The sequence below is a fragment of the Brachypodium distachyon genome, chromosome 3 (assembly GCF_000005505.3).
Source record: "Brachypodium distachyon strain Bd21 chromosome 3, Brachypodium_distachyon_v3.0, whole genome shotgun sequence".
NCBI classification, from domain to species: Eukaryota; Viridiplantae; Streptophyta; class Magnoliopsida; order Poales; family Poaceae; genus Brachypodium; species Brachypodium distachyon.
This window is the reverse complement of record NC_016133.3, coordinates 56693700-56711612: the sequence shown is the minus strand read 5'-3', so window position 1 is coordinate 56711612 and position 17913 is coordinate 56693700. Positions and strand designations below refer to the sequence as shown.

Here is a 17913-nt window from a genome sequence, read left to right as displayed (position 1 = left end):
AGGCTTGATTTAATCTAATATTGATAAGCTCCTTCAGAAAACAAGGAAAATCAGAATTAGCATACTCAACAAAATAATCAAATGTCTATACTCATAAACGAACATCGAGCTGCCAAAACATAAATTTGTTGCCGCTTGTAACTCTTTGTTTTAACGGCTGAAGTGAGATAGTGGAGAGAACTAAAAAAATTAAGTGATTCCGTCTGAAAACTTCTTTGACCGGACGATGTTATATAATTTTCAGAAGAAAGTGTATTGTTTTATTTTGAGAGACTAGAGTATAGAGACACAATCTTCGGAAGAAACCTTTTTTAAAAGGATATCTGGAGATCGTTAAAGAAAAGCAATGAGAAGTTTTGATGCATGTTTTGAATGTATCATTTTATTTTTTTGTTCCGTTGCAACACACGGACATTTCAGTGGTAAAAAAAAACACAAGTCATGTCGTAAACATCTTTCCTCAACACGCGTTGCTCACTCGGGTCTGCTTTTCCGCGGAAGCGCCAATCTTTGCGTGCTCGAGAAGCCTCGCTTCTCATCACCCACGCTGCGCCACTCCCTACCGGTCACTCGCATCCCAGCCGTCGGATCCACATCCGGACTTGATCCCAGCCGCACGGCCCCTCCCACTCCCACCCCTCGAATTCCCCTCCCCGTTTCCGAAACCACCACTTCTTTTCTCTCTTGCCGTCCTCCCTTTCCTATCCAGATCGCACCAAAGCAGACAGAGCGCTCCCCCCTCCCTCTTCCATACACCGAGACGAAGCAACCGAGGAAGCAGGAGGATCGCCCTGCCCGTCTCCCTCCACCGCGATCTGATCCATCCGCCGGCGGTTCCGTCCTGGCGATCGGAGCAAATGCCGTGCGGCTCCACCTCCTCCTCCTCCTGCTGCTGATCGCTGGTGAGTGGAGGCCCGCTCGCTCGCTCGCTCGGATCCGCTCGATCGTTGAGTTCCCGCGCTGGTTTCCCGATTGTTTTTCGGTAGATTTGACGGTGCGTGCGGCAATTTGAGCTCTGCGTGATCAGGCGCGTGGGATTTCGCTTGGCCACGCATGTATTTCGCGCCTGATTTAGTGGGACGTGACGTCAGCGGAGCTTGCGGAGAGGCGTAGTTTTGTAGGTGGGCTTTCCTGCTGTATTGTTTAGTTCGTTTCGTCTAGCTTTGAGTTGAGACATTCCCGTGATGCGGGCTTGTGCGTGAGGGTGAAAGAGAGTTCGGTTGGTTCCCGCTTAATCACCGCCTGGAATTTGTATCCTGACAGCTTTAGTTCATCAGTTTTGTAGTGCTAGCTTAATCCTGGCTTGGTATGATTGTTGAATCATCTGTATCACAGTATCAGCGCATATTTAGATAGCTTTAGTTGGACCATTGCTCTGGGCTCTATATTCTCCATACGTAGTAAATGCAGTGGGGGATATTTGCTAAGTCGTTGTATTCTTATGTTGATTGAGATGGAGTCGATGGTAAAAGTGTGGATTGAACAGCAGGAAGAGCTATTTCGGGGCAGAGCTTTCGTTCACCACTGTCATGAAGGGATGATTTTCATTTACTTAGGGTATTGAGTGTTGCCTAAAGGCAGCGGGTTTTGACTTAATCCTGGAGTTATTGTTTCAGGAACTGTTTAATGTGGTTTGGGTTTAACGTTACAAACTAGTTAATTTTCTTAATCTTAGAAGCATTGCTGAAATCGATCGGAGCTGGAGAAAATGTTAATGCCATTATTTAATTCTGCTTTACATACCTTGTCGTGCTAGATTGCAGCCTGAGATGTGTCCAAACCAGTTGAGCTAGCTAAACTTTCTTTTCTAAAATCTTGTTGTGTCAAATGATTGCTTTCCAATTTGGTTGCAAGATTGTGGCTCTAGAATCTACATCCAACTAGAATAGATGGTTTATACCGTGCTTTTCTGTATGATATCTCTTTCGTTTTGTTTTACATTGTATATTATCACCTGAATCCTCTTGTTTGTCTCAGTTTATTCGTTACGACTGAATTTCCCTAATCAGAATAGTCATTCACTGAGCTATGTCACTATTAACTATTTACCTTCATTTGATCCTGGATCGCTGAATTGTTGGTTGACTTGTTTGTCCTATAAGCTGTAATTTGAAATTGATTCCATCTGATTGTATAGTTTCATCCTGGCAGGCTTTGATAAGTACTGACATTGGATGAAGTTTGTACTGATCTATGGAAGTTGGTGCTCCGCAAGATGCTCGGGAGAATAAGAATGAAGAGAATGAATTTGAAGAGAATGGCAGTTCTGATCCAGTGGTTTACCAGCTAGTTCGGGTAAATTCTTACCTAGTTCTACCCTGTTGGATATATTTTTGAGGTACACAACTCATCATGATGTTTCTAGTTGCTTATAGCCCTTTGATAAACCCTTATTTCTCATACAAAAAAGGTTGAAGGTGATGGAACACTTGTTCCTGCTACAGAGGATGAAGTCTTGCAGTTTGAACATTTTGTTGATGAGAAGGTTGATCTGCCTTCTATTGAAGATGTAGGGCGCGTGGAGGATTTTTTTGCTAACAATTGCATGTTTCTGAAGCCTGACTTGGAAGGTGCTGTCAGTAGCATTATTCAGTTTACATTATCACTGTGCTATACCATTCTCGTTTTGGGTGAACTTACTTCATTAGAACAAGATTTAAGCTGTAATGTTGGAATATAGTTTAGCCATACAAACTTCATTTTCCTTCATTAAATATTATTCAACCTCTTTGACTATCTAAAATGCTTACTGTCACTTCTTACTGAACTTGTGCAGAGGGGCCTTGCAAATTAGAGACTACCGGTAAATTACAGACACAAAAGTTGGATGCTGACCTAGAGGTATGTTGTCTGTCTACTTATTATCATGAATATATGCCATGATTCTAAGCTCTTCAGATTTACTGCCACATCAGAGGTTTATTCCACTAGCAAATAGATTTTGTGTGTATGCTAGAATCGTTGTGGTCAATGTTTCAAACTAAATCTGAGTCATCTGATATGGTTTTCACATGGGCTATCTGGTCCTAACAAATTCTCAATTCAGAGTACAGCCCCGTCTGGCATGCACAACTATTTCCGATTCCATTGGAATTGAACCATTTCTTATTAAATTCTTGCGTTCCAGTTAGGGCTTGCCTGTGACTTCAATAATATTACTTTTTATGTATTGAATTCAGTTGGACCTACATTTGAAATTAGCACCAAGATTCATTGTCATCTAGTCATATCTGTGTCTCCTACTCCAGCAGTGCCATCTTCATTCGTGCTTAAGCTTTCCTTTATGTATTTGCTATTATGAGGTAGCATGGATCAGAACTAAGTTAGTAGAAATGAAATATTAGCAAGCTTCCATGCCTATTTGTCAATAACTGGCATTTCGGCTTGACCATGGGTCATTGGAAGCTGTGGGAATGGTTGAAGGGGGGACATGTGAAGGTTCTTTGTTGTAGTGTAGTTATAAATCTTTTCATCTGGCTAATATGTGAGAGCACAGTTTTAATCAACTCTCTAGGCCAATAAGTTATGAACAGTGGGTAAATTTGTTCATTAGTTTGACAAATTGTCATTATTAGATCATTCACCTTAATGCTTATATCATCTACAAATCCTTCCTGTACAGTGTACACATGTTGTCTATGTCTTCTTATTTAAGTGAATGCAACTTTAAGGAGATGCATACCATTTGCACAGGAAGACAGGTTAAAACCATTGGATGATTCTCTGGATATTCCCTCAAAGTGTACAGTTGTTCATGACAAGCAACCTGAAAAATTGAACACAGAACAAGGGTATCACAACACTGTTCACCTGGATAATGCTTCAACTGAGACTACAAAATCAACAGTGCTAAATGACTCTTGCAGTGTTGAAAAAGAAAAGGCCGATGCCTGCTCAAGACATGTAAATGACTCATCTACAGAACCATCTGTTTCTGGAATTACCAGTTCAGTTCCTGACTTTTCCATTTTAAGAGGAGAAGTCTTCTTGGATACTCTTACAATTAGAGAACTTCAGGAAGCATTTAGAGCCACATTTGGGCGTCAAACTACTGTCAAGGACAAGTTATGGCTCAAACGACGGATTACAATGGGTTTGACCCATTCCTGTGATGTTCCAAGTTCAGGTTGTGTAATTAAAGATTATATTGTTGTTGGCAAGGATGCCAAAGAAGAGCTACCAACCATTGAAGGAATACTTAAGGTTGAGGTTGAAGCTACTTCTTTGGCTAGGGACCAAGTACTGGATCATGCAAACGAGAGAGATACACCATCTAGCTCTTACTATCAGAGTGAGGACCAACAGCGATCCTCCAAGAGGCTAAAAGGAATATCAACAGACAACGATGAATCACTAGGAACTTTACAGGATGAACAAGGCACCGCTAAGAGACTTCGAAAGCCAACAAAAAGATACATTGAGGAGCTCTCAGATATTGAGACTTTTGACTCCACTGGGAAGCTTTCTTCACCAGGAAAAAGGCCTGCACATGATGAGGTGTTACTGAGACCACGGGCAACTTTCCAAGAAGTTGACTCATTGACTATAACTTATCCTACTCGAAAGGATACTTTCGGAGGATTTAGTGTACATGTTCCCTACGTGTCGAGGATGAGAAGAGGGCGTCCTAGGAGAAACTTCAGCTCATTTCTGGTAACAGTCTACGTATGCACCATTTATTTTCACAGTTTTGGACATTCTGTCTGCCTTTTTTATTACTTAAAACAGATGCACATGTTAATTTACAGTACTCCCTCCGATCCATATTACTTGTCTCAAATTTGCCCAAATATGGACGTATCTACGTTTAAAAAAGCGTCTAGATACATGTAATATTTCGACAAGTAATTCCGGCCGGAGGGAGTACTATATTTAGGCATTGATGGTACATTGGTACATGTCATTCTCTTCTTTTTTTAAGTGCATGATTTTGGATATATTCCCTGTGTCTAGCTTTGTTTCTCAAAACAGTGAAGACCTAAACAAAACAGAACCCAGATTCTCACCTAAGAAACTTAACATTTAAGATGGTTACATTTTGGATGTAATTTTCACTATGCCCCAAGTAAGATAGAATTACCATGTGGCTATGTGCTCAGTTGCTCACATTCCAGGTTCTCACCTAAGAAAAATAGCTTGTAGGAAGGTGCATTTCAAGCAACTCTAACCGGTACCTAATTTTCAATTAGGTAACTGTTGTTGATTATAATTTTTCTTCATTTTGCTGCATTTTTCTTAGACAATAAAAATCTCTGAGCCTTAGTTATGTCATGCACTCATGATGTCTCTTAAAGAGCTTAACATGTTGGTCTCAATTTAATCTTTCCTTGTGGACAGCCTGAGAGTCTGGTACCTGACATGTAGGTGTCATATAAGAGATCTCGTCATATAACTGTTAACGAAGACTCGCTTTGCCACCTTATGTCCAATGCTCTGTTTGAACAATTTAGACCAATGATTCAACTGGTCAACCTAAACAGGGAAAAATACAACACAGTAACCTAATTAGACATAGCAATTGATGCAACCTGCAAGTGTGCAGCTGGATCAATAGTAACTTGCAGCATATGTTGCAAAACAAATTTGGCTATCTCACCAGATGTCACTAAGCGTACTCTCTTTGTTATACATTGAATAACAGGATGACAAGCCTTCAGTGGAATGTGCTGAGGTTCAGATGGCAGTTGAGATGACGGTGGAAAAGGATGGTGAACAGGGGAACCATGTGAACCAAGCTATGGAGGTTCCGCTAATGGTATGCTGTGTGCCTCTGGTCATGTAAGACCACATAATGAAAATCTATACTCGAGAAGCTGATAACTAACTAGATATATATATTGAAACAATGAAACACGGATCACCTCAAACATTGTTGCTGAGTTGCAATTGTGACCTGTGTCTGGCATGCAATAAAATATTTTCTTCTGTCCATCTTGTTACTAGAACAATGCTGAGAAGAACGGAGGGCATGTAGAAACAGCTGATAATAAGGAGGTTCGGACTGTAGAAGCAAACATTTTGTGCAGAGCTGATGCCAAGTCCAAAACAAAACGGAGTTTGAAGCGGAAGCATCATCGAGCATGGACACTGTCCGAGGTTCTGAAACTGGTTGATGGTGTGGCTCGATTCGGAGTTGGCAAATGGTCTGAGATTAGAAGACTAGCCTTCGCATCATATTCTTACCGCACATCGGTGGATCTCAAGGTGTGATATCTTGTAAAATTCCTCTCTCATTCCTTGTGATTTGGATTTTAATGGATCACGCTGCTGCTTATTCAGGATAAGTGGCGGAATCTGATCAGAGCCAGCCAGACACAGCTTTACCTGGAAAAAGATGTAATCACTTCTCCCTTTTCAACTTCACATGATCAACCTTTTCTGTATCAGCCCATTTATGCCCATCCTGCCATTTGTTAGCTCCCAGATTACTCATTTTCTTTACTCTTCAACTCTGCTGAGCAGGGTAGTTGTCTGCGGAAAAGCAACCCTTCGACCATACCAATACCACCGTCCATTTTGTTACGAGTAAAAGAACTAGCTGAGATGCAACCACAAGTGGGGGACCTGGCAGCACCAATGCAGTTGAACAGCAGGGCTGCACAGGGGAAAGGATCGGGGTTCTTGTGATCCATGTGATGTACTGCAGGAAAATAGATGGATACTACCGAGAGAGCTAGATAGATGTACGCTTGTGGACGATGAACACTACATATTGTTGCGACAAAGTTGTGATCGCGTTCTCCACATGCAATGCAAATAATCTCCAGGCTTGCAATGCAGTGCAGTTCTTTTTCACATGGTTTCTCTTCTAGATGTATTTATCTGGGCAGCTGCAGCCTGGAGTTCATGCTCACAGAGTCACAGAGTAGTTGTCAAATGTAGGAGGTGGGTTCATCACTTGATGACATGAAGGTACATGGATGAATAAATGCACGTTTACTTGTTCAGGTAAAGAGGAGTTTGCGTTGTCCTGAATTGGAATTCAGCCGCTAAATGACCGTGTATCAAACTTGTTATCTTGGAGGTTTATTAAACTTACAACGAACAAGAAAAAAAAATCGTCAGACCATATCAAATACACAGCACGTTTAATCGTAAGGTGGATATAAAAAACTAAGGAGAAGTCTTTTTGTTCTTCACACAACTTACTCGTTTTTCATACTTCCTCTGTCCAACAAAAGATGTGTTAAGTTTGTCAAAATTTGGATGTATCTAGACATGACTAGTGTATAGATGCATTCAAATTTAGTCAAAGTCAAGACATCATTTGTTGGATGGAGAGAGTACTATTATTTGCTGCATATTTGCAAACAACAAACGGGGCATATACATGCCTTCCTTCCTGTCCCCGTGACATTTTCAAGAGCCGCTTGCAAAAAGGGTCGATTTCCTAGAACCAATCTCACCACAAGTTGCTATCTCTCCTGATTACACCAAATCTATATCCCTCAAGCTAGATTAAGCATGTCCGGACTGAGAGGCTGCAGAGTAGCAGAAGCTGACAGATGAATCATTTTCAGACAACTGATAATTTGCTACATGTATACCACAAATATGGTGCTTTTAGGTAAGATTAGAGGTGATGCAAAAATAAACCATTATACTGTTCTTTCAGATTCATGGTAAATAATAACTGCAATGCTCAGTTAAAAAGGACGGAGTCCTAAGCCGAGATATTAATATGTTTTAATAGCTATTCCTACGTACTTCTGAATTGCTCCATGAAGAGGACACAGAGTCTAAATAGGCCGAGGCATCGACATGCTCTAAGAGTAGCTAACACATCAAAAGCATATCAGCCTCTTAAACTGAACAAATCCCTTGATATTGTAAGTAAACCTTCGGCCTTGCAAGCAAGAGAACGGTTATAGACACAGCCAGCATCTTGAGGGGGTGAAACTCACTACTAAGACGCCACCAACCTTGAAATTGTATCGAGCAGATATTTACTTTCTCCCGCGGGATCAAACCTCTCCACTTTGGCCAAGGTGTTCTTCACTCTCCGCTCATCCCCGTATGTTTCTTCTTTGACTTTCAGCCTCAGCAGATAATCCTGGAACAAACATCGGAGCATGGTCTCTGCAAAACGAGGATCTTCCTCCTCTTTGAACCTGCTGAGATCTGACGCCGAGACACCAAGTAACTCTTGCCCAGCCTCTTGAAATGCCGTCACCCAAGCTGTTCCCGAGTGATCTTGAATCTGTAGCTGCAGAAGATATCTATAGTCGCACTCTGTAAATTCTCTATTGCATTTGTCACAGTACCACAAGCCAGAGGTCCCCTTTGTCACTTTCTTATTACATTGCCTGTCACCTTCCTTGTTAGGGCAAGATGTGTAGCAGAAGTTCTCGTTCTTGAAGAATATAACAGAGGCTTTAACTGTAACCCAATCAGGTTTGTCCTCCATCCCAAGACCTTCCTCCTTGATTTGAGCTACTGTCTTTCGGATAGCGTTCCTTGATGCTGCAGGAGTGGCATCCCTGGATATGGACTGAGTGGAAGCATCCCTTCCTCCACCATCAAACCATTGCCTGAGACTATGAGCTTCGACAATATCAGGGTCTATGAGAAGTTGAGAGGAAGAAATTGTGCCAACAGACTTGCCACCAAAATCATTTACTCTTCCTGTTTTGACAGCCAAAACAGGGAAGACCCCGCGTTCAACAGTTTCTTGCAGCTGTGAGCCTTCTCTGTTGCAAAATTCACCCCACATGGTTACATCAACACTTCGACCAGACATATCCTTCAGGTTAATAATTCTTTTCTGAGTTTCCATGCCATTTTTCTTCTGTATTGTGGTGCAAGGGCTGACAGAGATAACAACACCTATCATATCAAGGATAGTAGCATTCGGAGTATCCTCAACTTCACTGATCGGTCTGAAGTTAAACCGCTGGGAGGGAATGGAGCTGTTCTCATCAGGACAAAGATCCACTGATGATCCATTGTCCAATACAATCTCCCACTCATTGTTCAGATGGTTAAAGTTCTTCTGTGCAGGTTTCAAGTTTCCCCTTGATACCACATAGACCTTACCAACTTCCACAACCTCATAGAAACGATCAACGAGATCATTGAAGCATGTCACCCGTATCTCACCCCCATCAGAATCAAGCAGGTCAAAGTTGAACACTTTACCTTCACCTTTTGCATTGTGGTACCGACGGATGTCTCCCTTGGCAGTAACTCTACCCTTGATAGCCCAACGGCCCTGATAAGGATTTAAAGAAGATATGGGGATTATCCTAGCAGGGGCTTCATTTTTGGCAATTGGTCCGTGGTTTTTGTAACTGGGTGCAGGGCGATAGGATGGTTGCGCAGTTGGTTGGAAGACCGGAGCTTGGTGACCGAGCATGGTTGGTGTGTTCAAGGAGTTTGCTGCCACAGAAGGTTGGCGTATTCCATTAAATTGCTCCGCTCCCGAGTGGTTTTGGTTAGGAAGTCTAGTTTCTGGAGTAATCGTCGGATTCCCAATGATGTCACACTCAGCACGAAGAACTGTCATATTCAGAACGACAATGATCCTACAGATATTCAACCAATCAGCTCAACAGCAAGAAACAACTCCATATACCCTCTAAGCAAAAGGACAACATTATAATTCCATTAGTTACTTTGGCATATGACAACCAAACTTGAATGTGCCATGCTGACTGACAAAACTGTACTTCAACAGCTTTTACTGAGACACAGATCACATATGGAACAATAAAAAAAAATTGGTAAATGCCATGTGGAACAATAAAAATTGGTAAATGCCAACTTGCAATATCAAGGATGCTGCTGAACCAAGTGGGTACAGCTGAAAGACACAAGCGCTAAATGATTCAATCAAATAAGGACGCCTGAATCTGTGGGCATGACTCCAGAGTACGACGTAGACTACAATGATCAAATACACACTATCAATAACAAGGAACCTAACAGATGCACTCCAGACTAGGAACAAACCAGAAACAGACTTGTCTAATCATCAAAATGAGCACAGTATTAGTTCTATTTATGGGTTTGTTCCCACTCTGAAACAGTGAAACTATTGACTCATATCTTCCGAGTATTCTATATCAGAAAGAAGAACTAGTTCACAACTAGTACCTATGAGAGTATATACACATATCATATGAGTATGAGCGAACTAATTTTTCCAACTACTAGAAAGTATCAACCTAAAGCGAGACCCCGACCAGTTCAACGGGACGCAACTCGCAAGTGCCAGCTATTCGACACTGGCAAACAGAAATACCGCATCCAAACACAAATCGCGAGCAGGCATGCCCAAACCGGCGCAGGCACGAACCCTAACCGAAACAGCCCTAACGGCAACCGCAAGCACACTAATCGCAACAGCAAGCAGTCAAACATCGATCCAGGCAGACAGTGGTGGGGTTAGGGAAGGCGTAAGCAAACCTTCGGGGCCCGCCCCCAACGTTGTTGATGACGTACTCATCGAGCTGCAGTATGGTGCCGCCCCGGACAGCACCGGAGCGCGCGAGGGCGCTGAGCTGCCCGGCGAACAGCGCGGGGACGGTGTTGACGCCGTCGGAGACATTGCCGCGCCATCTATCGGCGCTGACGTTGACGCAGCGCACGTCGAGGACTTGCACGATTGGCCTGAGGTTAACGTCCCCCGCCAGCACCGCCTCCACGGCGTTCGGGGTCAGCCTCACCGCCGCCATCGCCTCGCCAACCGCCCGAACCCCAATTTCTTCAGGTCCTGCCTGCGACTGCGAGCGTGGGGGAAGGAAGAGAGCTGCGAGACGTTTGGGGCAGCTGGGCCGTCCTTCGTACTCCTGAAACAAACATGGGCCACATCACCCGAAAAAAACAACATGGGCCGTCCTTCGCACCGTAGCAAAGCTCAGGTGGCCAGAAAAGTCAAGACATGCCCTGAATGAATCCTGATCTCACCTCTACCGCTCTACGTTCTTCTCAGAAAAAATCGTTGGAACGGAAGTAATCAGGCCTGCGAAATGTCCATTTTAATGCTTCATCTTTTTCTACCATTCAAAGATTAAGTTTGGATCCCTTTTGTTCCATAAAACCGGAAAAATTAAGGGGAATACAAGTTTGGAAGTTGGAGCAACAACACCATCTCTCGCTGGTAGCTGAGTTTACTAATGTACTACGAACACTTCACTGACCAATATCATGGAACAAAACAAAGAGGATCCGACATCTAAAGACAGAAATGACGGAGCTTTACAGTGATTCACCAAAACTATACAATTTCAGTAGGCACGGCTGATTTTCCTAATGCTGTCCAACCTTTCTTAACCCCATGCTGCTGACAAAGCATAATTGACCACAAGCTTTCCGTCAATCGCGAAGTTCTGCAGTGTTTAACATAAGAAGATGGTCAGCCTTCTTTGGTGATATGTCCCAGAAGTAAATGAAAGATTGATGGGAATGACATACGATGCTTAGTAACTAAGGAGTACAGACTAAATTATTAAACCATAAATATATTCTGGAACAGATATAAATCTAGTCGGCATGTCTCAAGTCCCAAATTTTACATTTGCTAACTGAAGAGATAAGGAAAAAAAACTCAGTTGCCAGTTTAACACCCTAATGATAGGTATTCTAGGATCACCCTAGGTGATCATGCTACCCTGTATCCTGATGCTAGCATACTTTAATTATCGAAAGCCTGCATTTCGTCAAAAAAAATGAGGCACCAGTTCCACATGTCATTGACACATAGGGGGGAAATCCTAAAGGTCTATCTTCAGAGAGGTAAAATCAATGGTGCTGCAAACACACATCATATGTGACGATACACATTTCTAAGGTTGGGAGATTCAAGAGAACATAGTATTAAGTAGAGACAATGTAATAAAATCTTACATTATACAAGTCAATTACCAGCTCATCTGGGTTTGGTGAAAATGCACTGTTGATATAGACAAACTGTGCACAATACAGAAAAACTGTCAGTGAAACTTCAGTGTCATAGATTAAACTTCCATTGAACTCAAGACTACATTCATACCAGTGTATCCTGATGAAGTTGTCGGCGAAGAAATTCAATGACCTTTAAAAACTTCTCTCTTCCTGAAATCTGGCAGGGGATGCAGTGCAACAGTTTTAATGAGGTTTGTGGGCAACACAAGGCAAACACTGCCTAATCCAATTCAATGATAAACACAAATAACAGCAGGATTTAAACAAATTCAATTGAACTAGCCAATATACCGCTACAAATTGTATGCACAGGACTACTGTACCTCAGACTAGGTTAACCTTATATTCACTGCAATGTCCGTCTATCTAGGAGTGATAGGAATAAAGCAAGTTCTATAACTACTAATTTTTGCTAGTCTAGTCGGTTACTAGCAGGACCAATTCACTGTTATCACAGCGAGGTTTCCAATTTGAGATATTCAGTTAAGCAAACACACTTGTGGTCCAGGGTGAAAAAAACCTGCTGAATACTACCTTCTGCTCCCATATCACAGTAAGCAGACAAAATTGCCACGAGCAAACATCATGGGATGAAAATTCAGCCTCAATTCTTGTTCCTTATTAGCAAATCCGGCGAGTTTCATATTGACAAACTGTTACGGGCAGGTAGTAACTAAACACCTGGTTACTACTAGATTAATTTATTTTCTATTAAAGCAGCCTAGCTCCCGAGTTCAGTAATGAAATCTAAGAATTACAATGTTGCTACTACCAGAATAGATGTTAAACTTAGTTCAGAGTCTAAATTTACAAGAGCAAATCCAATATCCAACTAGAAACGACACCTCGATCTCGCTAAGCAGCAGAAGGAAAACAAGGGCAACTAGAGGAGCGCCGCACCTTGAACTTGGTTTGCTTCAGCACCGGCGCATCGCCGGTGTTGCGCACGTGGACCACGACTGGAGATTCGAACAGCAAACAGAGAACTACTTAGGCGCCCGCGAAGGAGGAAAAGGGAGGAAGGCAGAAGATCTGCAACGAGGGTCGAGAGTCGCAAACCTTTCTGATCGGCTGCCTCAGCGGCGGCGGAGGCCATCGGAGCTGGGAAGACGGGGGGCGAAGATGAGGATTCAGGAAGGCGTGCTTGGCGATGCGATCCCGAAGTGACACGAAACCGAGGGATACCTCTGCGATGAACAAGAAGAACCCTCCTTTTTTTTTGCTTCGGAATTGGCAGACCGTAAACAACACAGGTATCAGGAGAACTGGAGGAGAAGGCACCGGTATCCTCCTCTAGGCCATGGGCCGACTGGTATGTGTACAGCTGGCCTCTTGGGCCCTATAAGGCCTGGGTTGGACTCCTAGACTCATTGCAAAGAGGCTTTCCTTTACTGGCATTGCAAACAGGCTTGCCGCTATTTTTCACCTGCAAACAAAAGCTTCCGGCTCTTTGATTCGAAGGATTTTTTTACAGAAATTTCAGAGATTCCTAAACGATTTAGCACTAAACGGTTTAGCACTGCGCCACTGAGCAGGCCTGACAATACAGAGTTTACCAGATTCAGCGCCTGGCCGCGGCGACTGATTTGATACTCCGCTCCTGCACTGAACCCAGGCCTGACCGATAGCTGCTCGCTTAGAGATTGCGACGTTTGTTTAAGCAGCAGCACCAGACTGACGTCCAAAATCCAAATGCCGTGTTTGCAGGCTCGAGCCACGACACTTGCGAGCACGGAATACCAGGCTACATATTCCTGCCACTGAGCCTGCATTGGATCCCCCTGGGCTGTGTGCAAAACGAACCAAAGAAACGGGCTAAACCGAACGCCGCGAGGATCTCTACACCGACATCCTGACACGATTATTCAAAGGAGGAAGCAGTTAGTTCCAGCAGTCCAGCTCCGGCGGCGTGCGCCTGCGACGACCGTGCTGCAGGGCTTACGTTCGTTATCCCGAGGTGTCATGTCAGACGACAGAAAAATAACACTAATCGGGTACTATAGCACTAATCAACATGTCTAGCCAGCAGTGGTACAGAGTACAGTCAGTATTATATCACCACGCATGGCCATTTGTTTATTACGGGATTCTGTCCGGCAAAAATCTCTAGCTTCTAGGTTGCCCATGAGCGTGACCGACCTGGTTGGCTGCTTGTTCTTCATCTTACTCCTACTTGCTTGCAGTAGTAACTTCTTGCTTAAAAATTACTGTGACAGCACCACGTCGAGCGAGCATCGATCCCCTGGAGCAGCAGCTTTCTTGGCTGAGCGAGTTTAACAAGAGCCAGACATGGATGCATGCTCGGTCGATCCCTTGCTTTCTCCCAGACGCTGCCCATACTCGAACCATTGAAGATTGAACCTCCCGCTCAGATTAAACCGGCGGTCACAGTACGTGGTCAGTGGCAAGGATAAAACTGATCAGATGGGATGCTAGTGCTACCACATGCAAAGCTTTTTTACACGGGAACAGACAGTCCGGTCAGGGTCCGGAAACGGTGAAGTTTACACGGAAATGGTGAGGACCTGGCAGCCGGCCGCGTGTGTCAGTAGTGCAGGAGTACAATAATAACGCAACGCACTGCCCTCCCTTTTTACCTGCGATTTGCAAGCTGCGAAGCGAAGAGCCGTTTCTACTCGTACGTGTGTGCGTTTCACGTGAACCAGCCAGCGAGATTCCGCGCTGCGCCGCGCCTCACTTTGGTTTGATCGATAGGACGAAGGCTGCGACACGCGAGCAGGAGACACGTACGGAGTACGTAATTTGTGGGACTATTATTTTCTCCGTTAACCAACTCGAAGGGTCGGGACTGACTGGTGGGACCCAGCGGCAGTGACAACCATGACTCTTCGACGCTGCCACGTACCCTGCAGAGCCACGGTGGAACGCATGCAAGCAGAGCAGGGAGGAGCCGAGGCAAGCACGCAGCGGCGCTGGCCTGGGTCTGGCTGGGCCAGCAGTCAGCGGTCAGCAAACCTGAGCCTAGATCGGTCAATCTCGCATGGGCGCAACGCCTGACACACCCTGACAAGGTCTCAGGAGCCGGCTGGTCAGCAGCAAATGCAGACTTGAATCGAACCCGTCCATGGGAAAGCACAGGGCCAGACCTGGCCAAGACTCACAAGTCAGTAGTATCTGGGTTAAGTGGGAAACGACTCGACTGGAAGGAAAGAGCTTTGCAAATTGCAGGACTGGACTTTTCGCTGTGGAACTCCGGACTTAACTGCAGTAAACATCCTAAACGGCAATAGTGCTGGTAGCACTCTCAGCTTAAGCAAAGGGAAGACCAAAAGCGTTACGTTATCATTATGTTTACTGCTCAGACTCTCAGCGGCATGGGGGCTCTGTATATTATCCTAAGGACGTACTGTACGAACGTCTCAGGGACCGGTAAAGTAATCTGGCTACTGAGCTTTGCGCATCAGAATCCACAGATGTGACAAACCATCGCAGGCAGAGGAATCAGAAAGAGAGAAAAAGAAAAGATATAAAGAAAGCGAACACGCTCGGCTCACTCACAAGTCACGAGCATCTGATGAATGATATTACAGGGATAGACTGACAGACAGGTAGTACTGCATGAAGGCAAAAACAAATCTATTCCCCTAGCTAGAAGATTCGGGCAGCCTCAGCCTGATTAACATTGCAAAAAAGAGACGGGGAGAAAATGGAACGGAAAACGGAAATCTTGATCAACTATCGCTCGAACAGGAGGTTTTCGGCATGCATGACATGCCTCGAGATGAATGATCCAGGCAAGTCTCGATTGGTGGCTCAGGAATGCATGCAGCAAAGCCAAGAAAGAACCGACCGGGTTAATGACTTTGCTCCGTGTTGATGATGCTGTCTGGTCCTCGTAGGACGGTACTGACGCTGGGAACTTGGGATCGTTCATTCACCTGCAGATTGTAAAATAGAAAGAAATCAGCACGAAAGCAAATGGAAGAAGGTATAGCCTAGATGTAGCATTCGTACGATTAATAACGAGATAACTTACCGTGGTGGTAGCGGGAAGTGGTGGTGATGGGGAGATCGTTGGCGGACGCCATGGGGATGGAGATGGAGAGCTGCGTCTCGCCGTCGAGCCCCATCCAGGAGCCCGGCTTGCCGCCGCCGCCCTTGTTCTCGTGCGGCCACTCGTCGAAGAAGGGCCTCAGAGGCTTCGCCTGGGCGGCGTGCTGCGACGACGGCTTGTCGAGCCTGAGGTCGGCGCCCAGCAGGAAGCAGTGCTGCTGCTGCTGCCGCCGCTCCTTCTCCTCGTCGTCCTCCTTGCAGAGATCGATGGCGTACGCCGCGCCGTTGCCGTTGTTGTTCCCGTTGTTGCCGTAGAAGAGGATGGGAGTGTTGTTGTTGTTGTTGTGCTTGTGGGGCGGCTCCATGCCCAGCTGCTTGAACTGCCACTGGCCGTGGTCTGAGCCGGGTCTGTCGGCGGCGTGGTGATCGGAGCTGGAGAAGAAGGCGTGCTCGCCGTGGGTAGGCGGCGGCTCCTTGAGGACGGTGTGGCCGTAGGCGTAGTGCTCCTTGTGGTGATCCATGGCGGAGGAGTAGTAGGACGGCGGCGGGTGCGGGTGGGTGGTGTCGAGGTGGAGATGGTACGGGCTGCCGCTGACCTGGTACCCCTGCTGCCGGCCGCCGTAGGGCCCGCCGGCGCCTGCGCCGTAGAGGGCGTGGTGGGTATACGGCGAGGAGGACTCATGGCGGTGGTGGTGGTGGTAGGAGGGAGCGGGGGAGGAGGAGGTGGTTGTTGTGGTGGCGGCGTTAATGGCGGAGGAGGCGTTGGTGGAGGAGGAAGAAGCGGAGAGGGAGGAGGAAGAGGAAGGGGGGGGAGTGGCCAAGGACATTTCCACAGGCTTTCTTGAACGGTTCTTGCCCCGGTGCATGTGCTTCTCGCAGTACTTGGAGTCCGGGTAGGCCTCCTTGGAGCAGCGCCACTTCTTGCCGTCCGTGCGCCGGCACCTCCCGGGCTCCGGGTCCTCCGCCTTCCTCCCGAACCCCATCCCGAAGCACCCCCACCCCACTGCACCAAACAAAAACAATCGATCGATCCATCGAGTCAGTAGTCAGTATATATCATCAAGAAAGCAAGTGAAATGCAAAGAAAGAGTTCGTATGTGTGTGCGTACGTGAGGACTGAGGGGAGAAGGCGAGGGAAGGGGAAGTGGCGAGGGCGGGGTCGAAGAGGAAGCTGCGGCGGAGAGGGAGGAGGAGGTCGGAGGGGATGGGCACGCCGGACGCCATGTACTTGTAGATCAGCGCCTGGTGCTCCAGCTCCTGCCACTGCGTCGCCGTGAACGGGCACCGCCCGCCTCCGCCTCCGCCGGCCCCCGCCGCGCGACCGCCCAGCATCATCATCTCGCTTCCTGCTTCCTGCAGGCACTCCGGCTGCTACTAGCTACGTATGCGTTACGTAGCGATCGACCTCCGCCCAACGAACTTAGCAGCAGACCGGCCTATACGCCGTAAACGCGGCAGCTCGGCTCAACGCAAGTGCCGATCGATTGGGGCGTGGCGTGGCTTTGCGTGTGGAGGTGACGAGCACTCTGTGACTGTGAGGTTCGGAGGCGCTCCTGGGGGTTTTGTAGTGCATGGAAGGAGTCATGGAGGCTTGATGACGCGCGCGTCCATTTGAGGAGAGCACCTACTGCAGTACTGCTACGTGGCGGAGACTGTTCACGGAGCCAAGCGAAAGTGCGAAGCTGCGAGGGTCGTCGTGGGGTTTCGCTGTGCAGCGGCTCCAGCGTCCCGCTCCCAAGCCTATCACCCGGTTGGTGCTGTCCTGTGGCACTGACGAGGTTGTGTGCCCGAGGCCCGATCGGAAGATGTTTTATGGGTGCTCGTAACTGTACGAGCCGAGCCGCACCGCCGCACGGGCAAAAGCCATACATACTAGTGCCTGCTCAACACGTACGGGAGGTTAGATTGCACTCCCTCCGCACCGCCGCACGGACAAAAGCCGGTTTTAGCGGTGGTTTCAGTGCAACCACTGAAGTATTTAGGAACGGAGGAATA

General features: G+C 46.2%; 4 protein-coding genes across 7 annotated transcripts; 1 reads left to right on the top strand and 3 right to left on the bottom strand.

The window, feature by feature from the left end:
* Positions 1-682: 682 nt before the first annotated feature.
* Positions 683-6953, top strand: LOC100846611. Of its 3 annotated transcripts, none has more exons than XM_014901516.2 (9): positions 683-902; positions 2152-2295; positions 2411-2570; positions 2777-2841; positions 3694-4665; positions 5642-5755; positions 5944-6204; positions 6280-6336; positions 6463-6953. In XM_014901516.2, the coding sequence occupies exons 2-9, from the start codon at positions 2194-2196 to the stop codon at positions 6625-6627; spliced, it is 1896 nt and encodes a 631-aa protein (XP_014757002.1). In that variant the 5' UTR covers positions 683-902; positions 2152-2193; the 3' UTR covers positions 6628-6953. The 3 variants fall into 3 exon arrangements, with proteins under 3 accessions (XP_014757002.1, XP_003570524.1, XP_024317883.1); XM_003570476.4 differs by having other exon boundaries at positions 685-902; positions 3694-4653; XM_024462115.1 differs by lacking the exon at positions 683-902 and having other exon boundaries at positions 2205-2338.
* A 591-nt stretch (positions 6954-7544) lies between these two features.
* LOC100846308 (replication protein A 70 kDa DNA-binding subunit A) lies at positions 7545-10750 on the bottom strand. Its single transcript, XM_003570475.4, has 2 exons — positions 10408-10750; positions 7545-9524 (listed from the first exon to the last, which is right to left on the bottom strand). The coding sequence occupies exons 1-2, from the start codon at positions 10674-10676 to the stop codon at positions 7907-7909; spliced, it is 1887 nt and encodes a 628-aa protein (XP_003570523.1). The 5' UTR covers positions 10677-10750; the 3' UTR covers positions 7545-7906.
* Positions 10751-10973: 223 nt separating this feature from the next.
* On the bottom strand, positions 10974-13181 carry LOC100846002 (ubiquitin-like protein ATG12). Of its 2 annotated transcripts, none has more exons than XM_010237741.3 (5): positions 12964-13181; positions 12805-12863; positions 11993-12061; positions 11866-11910; positions 10974-11330 (listed from the first exon to the last, which is right to left on the bottom strand). In XM_010237741.3, exons 1-5 carry the CDS (start codon positions 12998-13000, stop codon positions 11271-11273), a joined length of 270 nt encoding a protein of 89 aa, XP_010236043.1. In that variant the 5' UTR covers positions 13001-13181; the 3' UTR covers positions 10974-11270. The 2 variants fall into 2 exon arrangements, with proteins under 2 accessions (XP_010236043.1, XP_003570522.1); XM_003570474.4 differs by having other exon boundaries at positions 11848-11910; positions 12964-13166.
* A 2209-nt stretch (positions 13182-15390) lies between these two features.
* On the bottom strand, positions 15391-17711 carry LOC100845697 (growth-regulating factor 1). The gene is made up of 3 exons (XM_003570473.4): positions 17028-17711; positions 15902-16921; positions 15391-15803 (listed from the first exon to the last, which is right to left on the bottom strand). The coding sequence occupies exons 1-3, from the start codon at positions 17254-17256 to the stop codon at positions 15796-15798; spliced, it is 1257 nt and encodes a 418-aa protein (XP_003570521.1). The 5' UTR covers positions 17257-17711; the 3' UTR covers positions 15391-15795.
* Between the last annotated feature and the right edge of the window lie 202 nt (positions 17712-17913).

Coding starts and splice junctions, on each gene's coding strand:
- LOC100846611 (XM_014901516.2), top strand. CDS start 2,194: ATGGAAGTTGGTGCTCCGCAAGATGCTCGGGAGAATAAGAATGAAGAG. Junction 5,756..5,943: donor CTATGGAGGTTCCGCTAATG/GTATGCTGTGTG, acceptor TCTTGTTACTAG/AACAATGCTGAGAAGAACGG. Junction 6,337..6,462: donor AGCTTTACCTGGAAAAAGAT/GTAATCACTTCT, acceptor TCTGCTGAGCAG/GGTAGTTGTCTGCGGAAAAG.
- LOC100846308 (XM_003570475.4), bottom strand. CDS start 10,676: ATGGCGGCGGTGAGGCTGACCCCGAACGCCGTGGAGGCGGTGCTGGCG. Junction 9,525..10,407: donor GTTGGGGGCGGGCCCCGAAG/GTTTGCTTACGC, acceptor GAATATCTGTAG/GATCATTGTCGTTCTGAATA.
- LOC100846002 (XM_003570474.4), bottom strand. CDS start 13,000: ATGGCCTCCGCCGCCGCTGAGGCAGCCGATCAGAAAG. Junction 12,864..12,963: donor TGAGGCAGCCGATCAGAAAG/GTTTGCGACTCT, acceptor TCGAATCTCCAG/TCGTGGTCCACGTGCGCAAC. Junction 12,062..12,804: donor TGAAGCAAACCAAGTTCAAG/GTGCGGCGCTCC, acceptor ATCCCCTGCCAG/ATTTCAGGAAGAGAGAAGTT.
- LOC100845697 (XM_003570473.4), bottom strand. CDS start 17,256: ATGATGATGCTGGGCGGTCGCGCGGCGGGGGCCGGCGGAGGCGGAGGC. Junction 16,922..17,027: donor CTTCTCCCCTCAGTCCTCAC/GTACGCACACAC, acceptor TGTTTGGTGCAG/TGGGGTGGGGGTGCTTCGGG.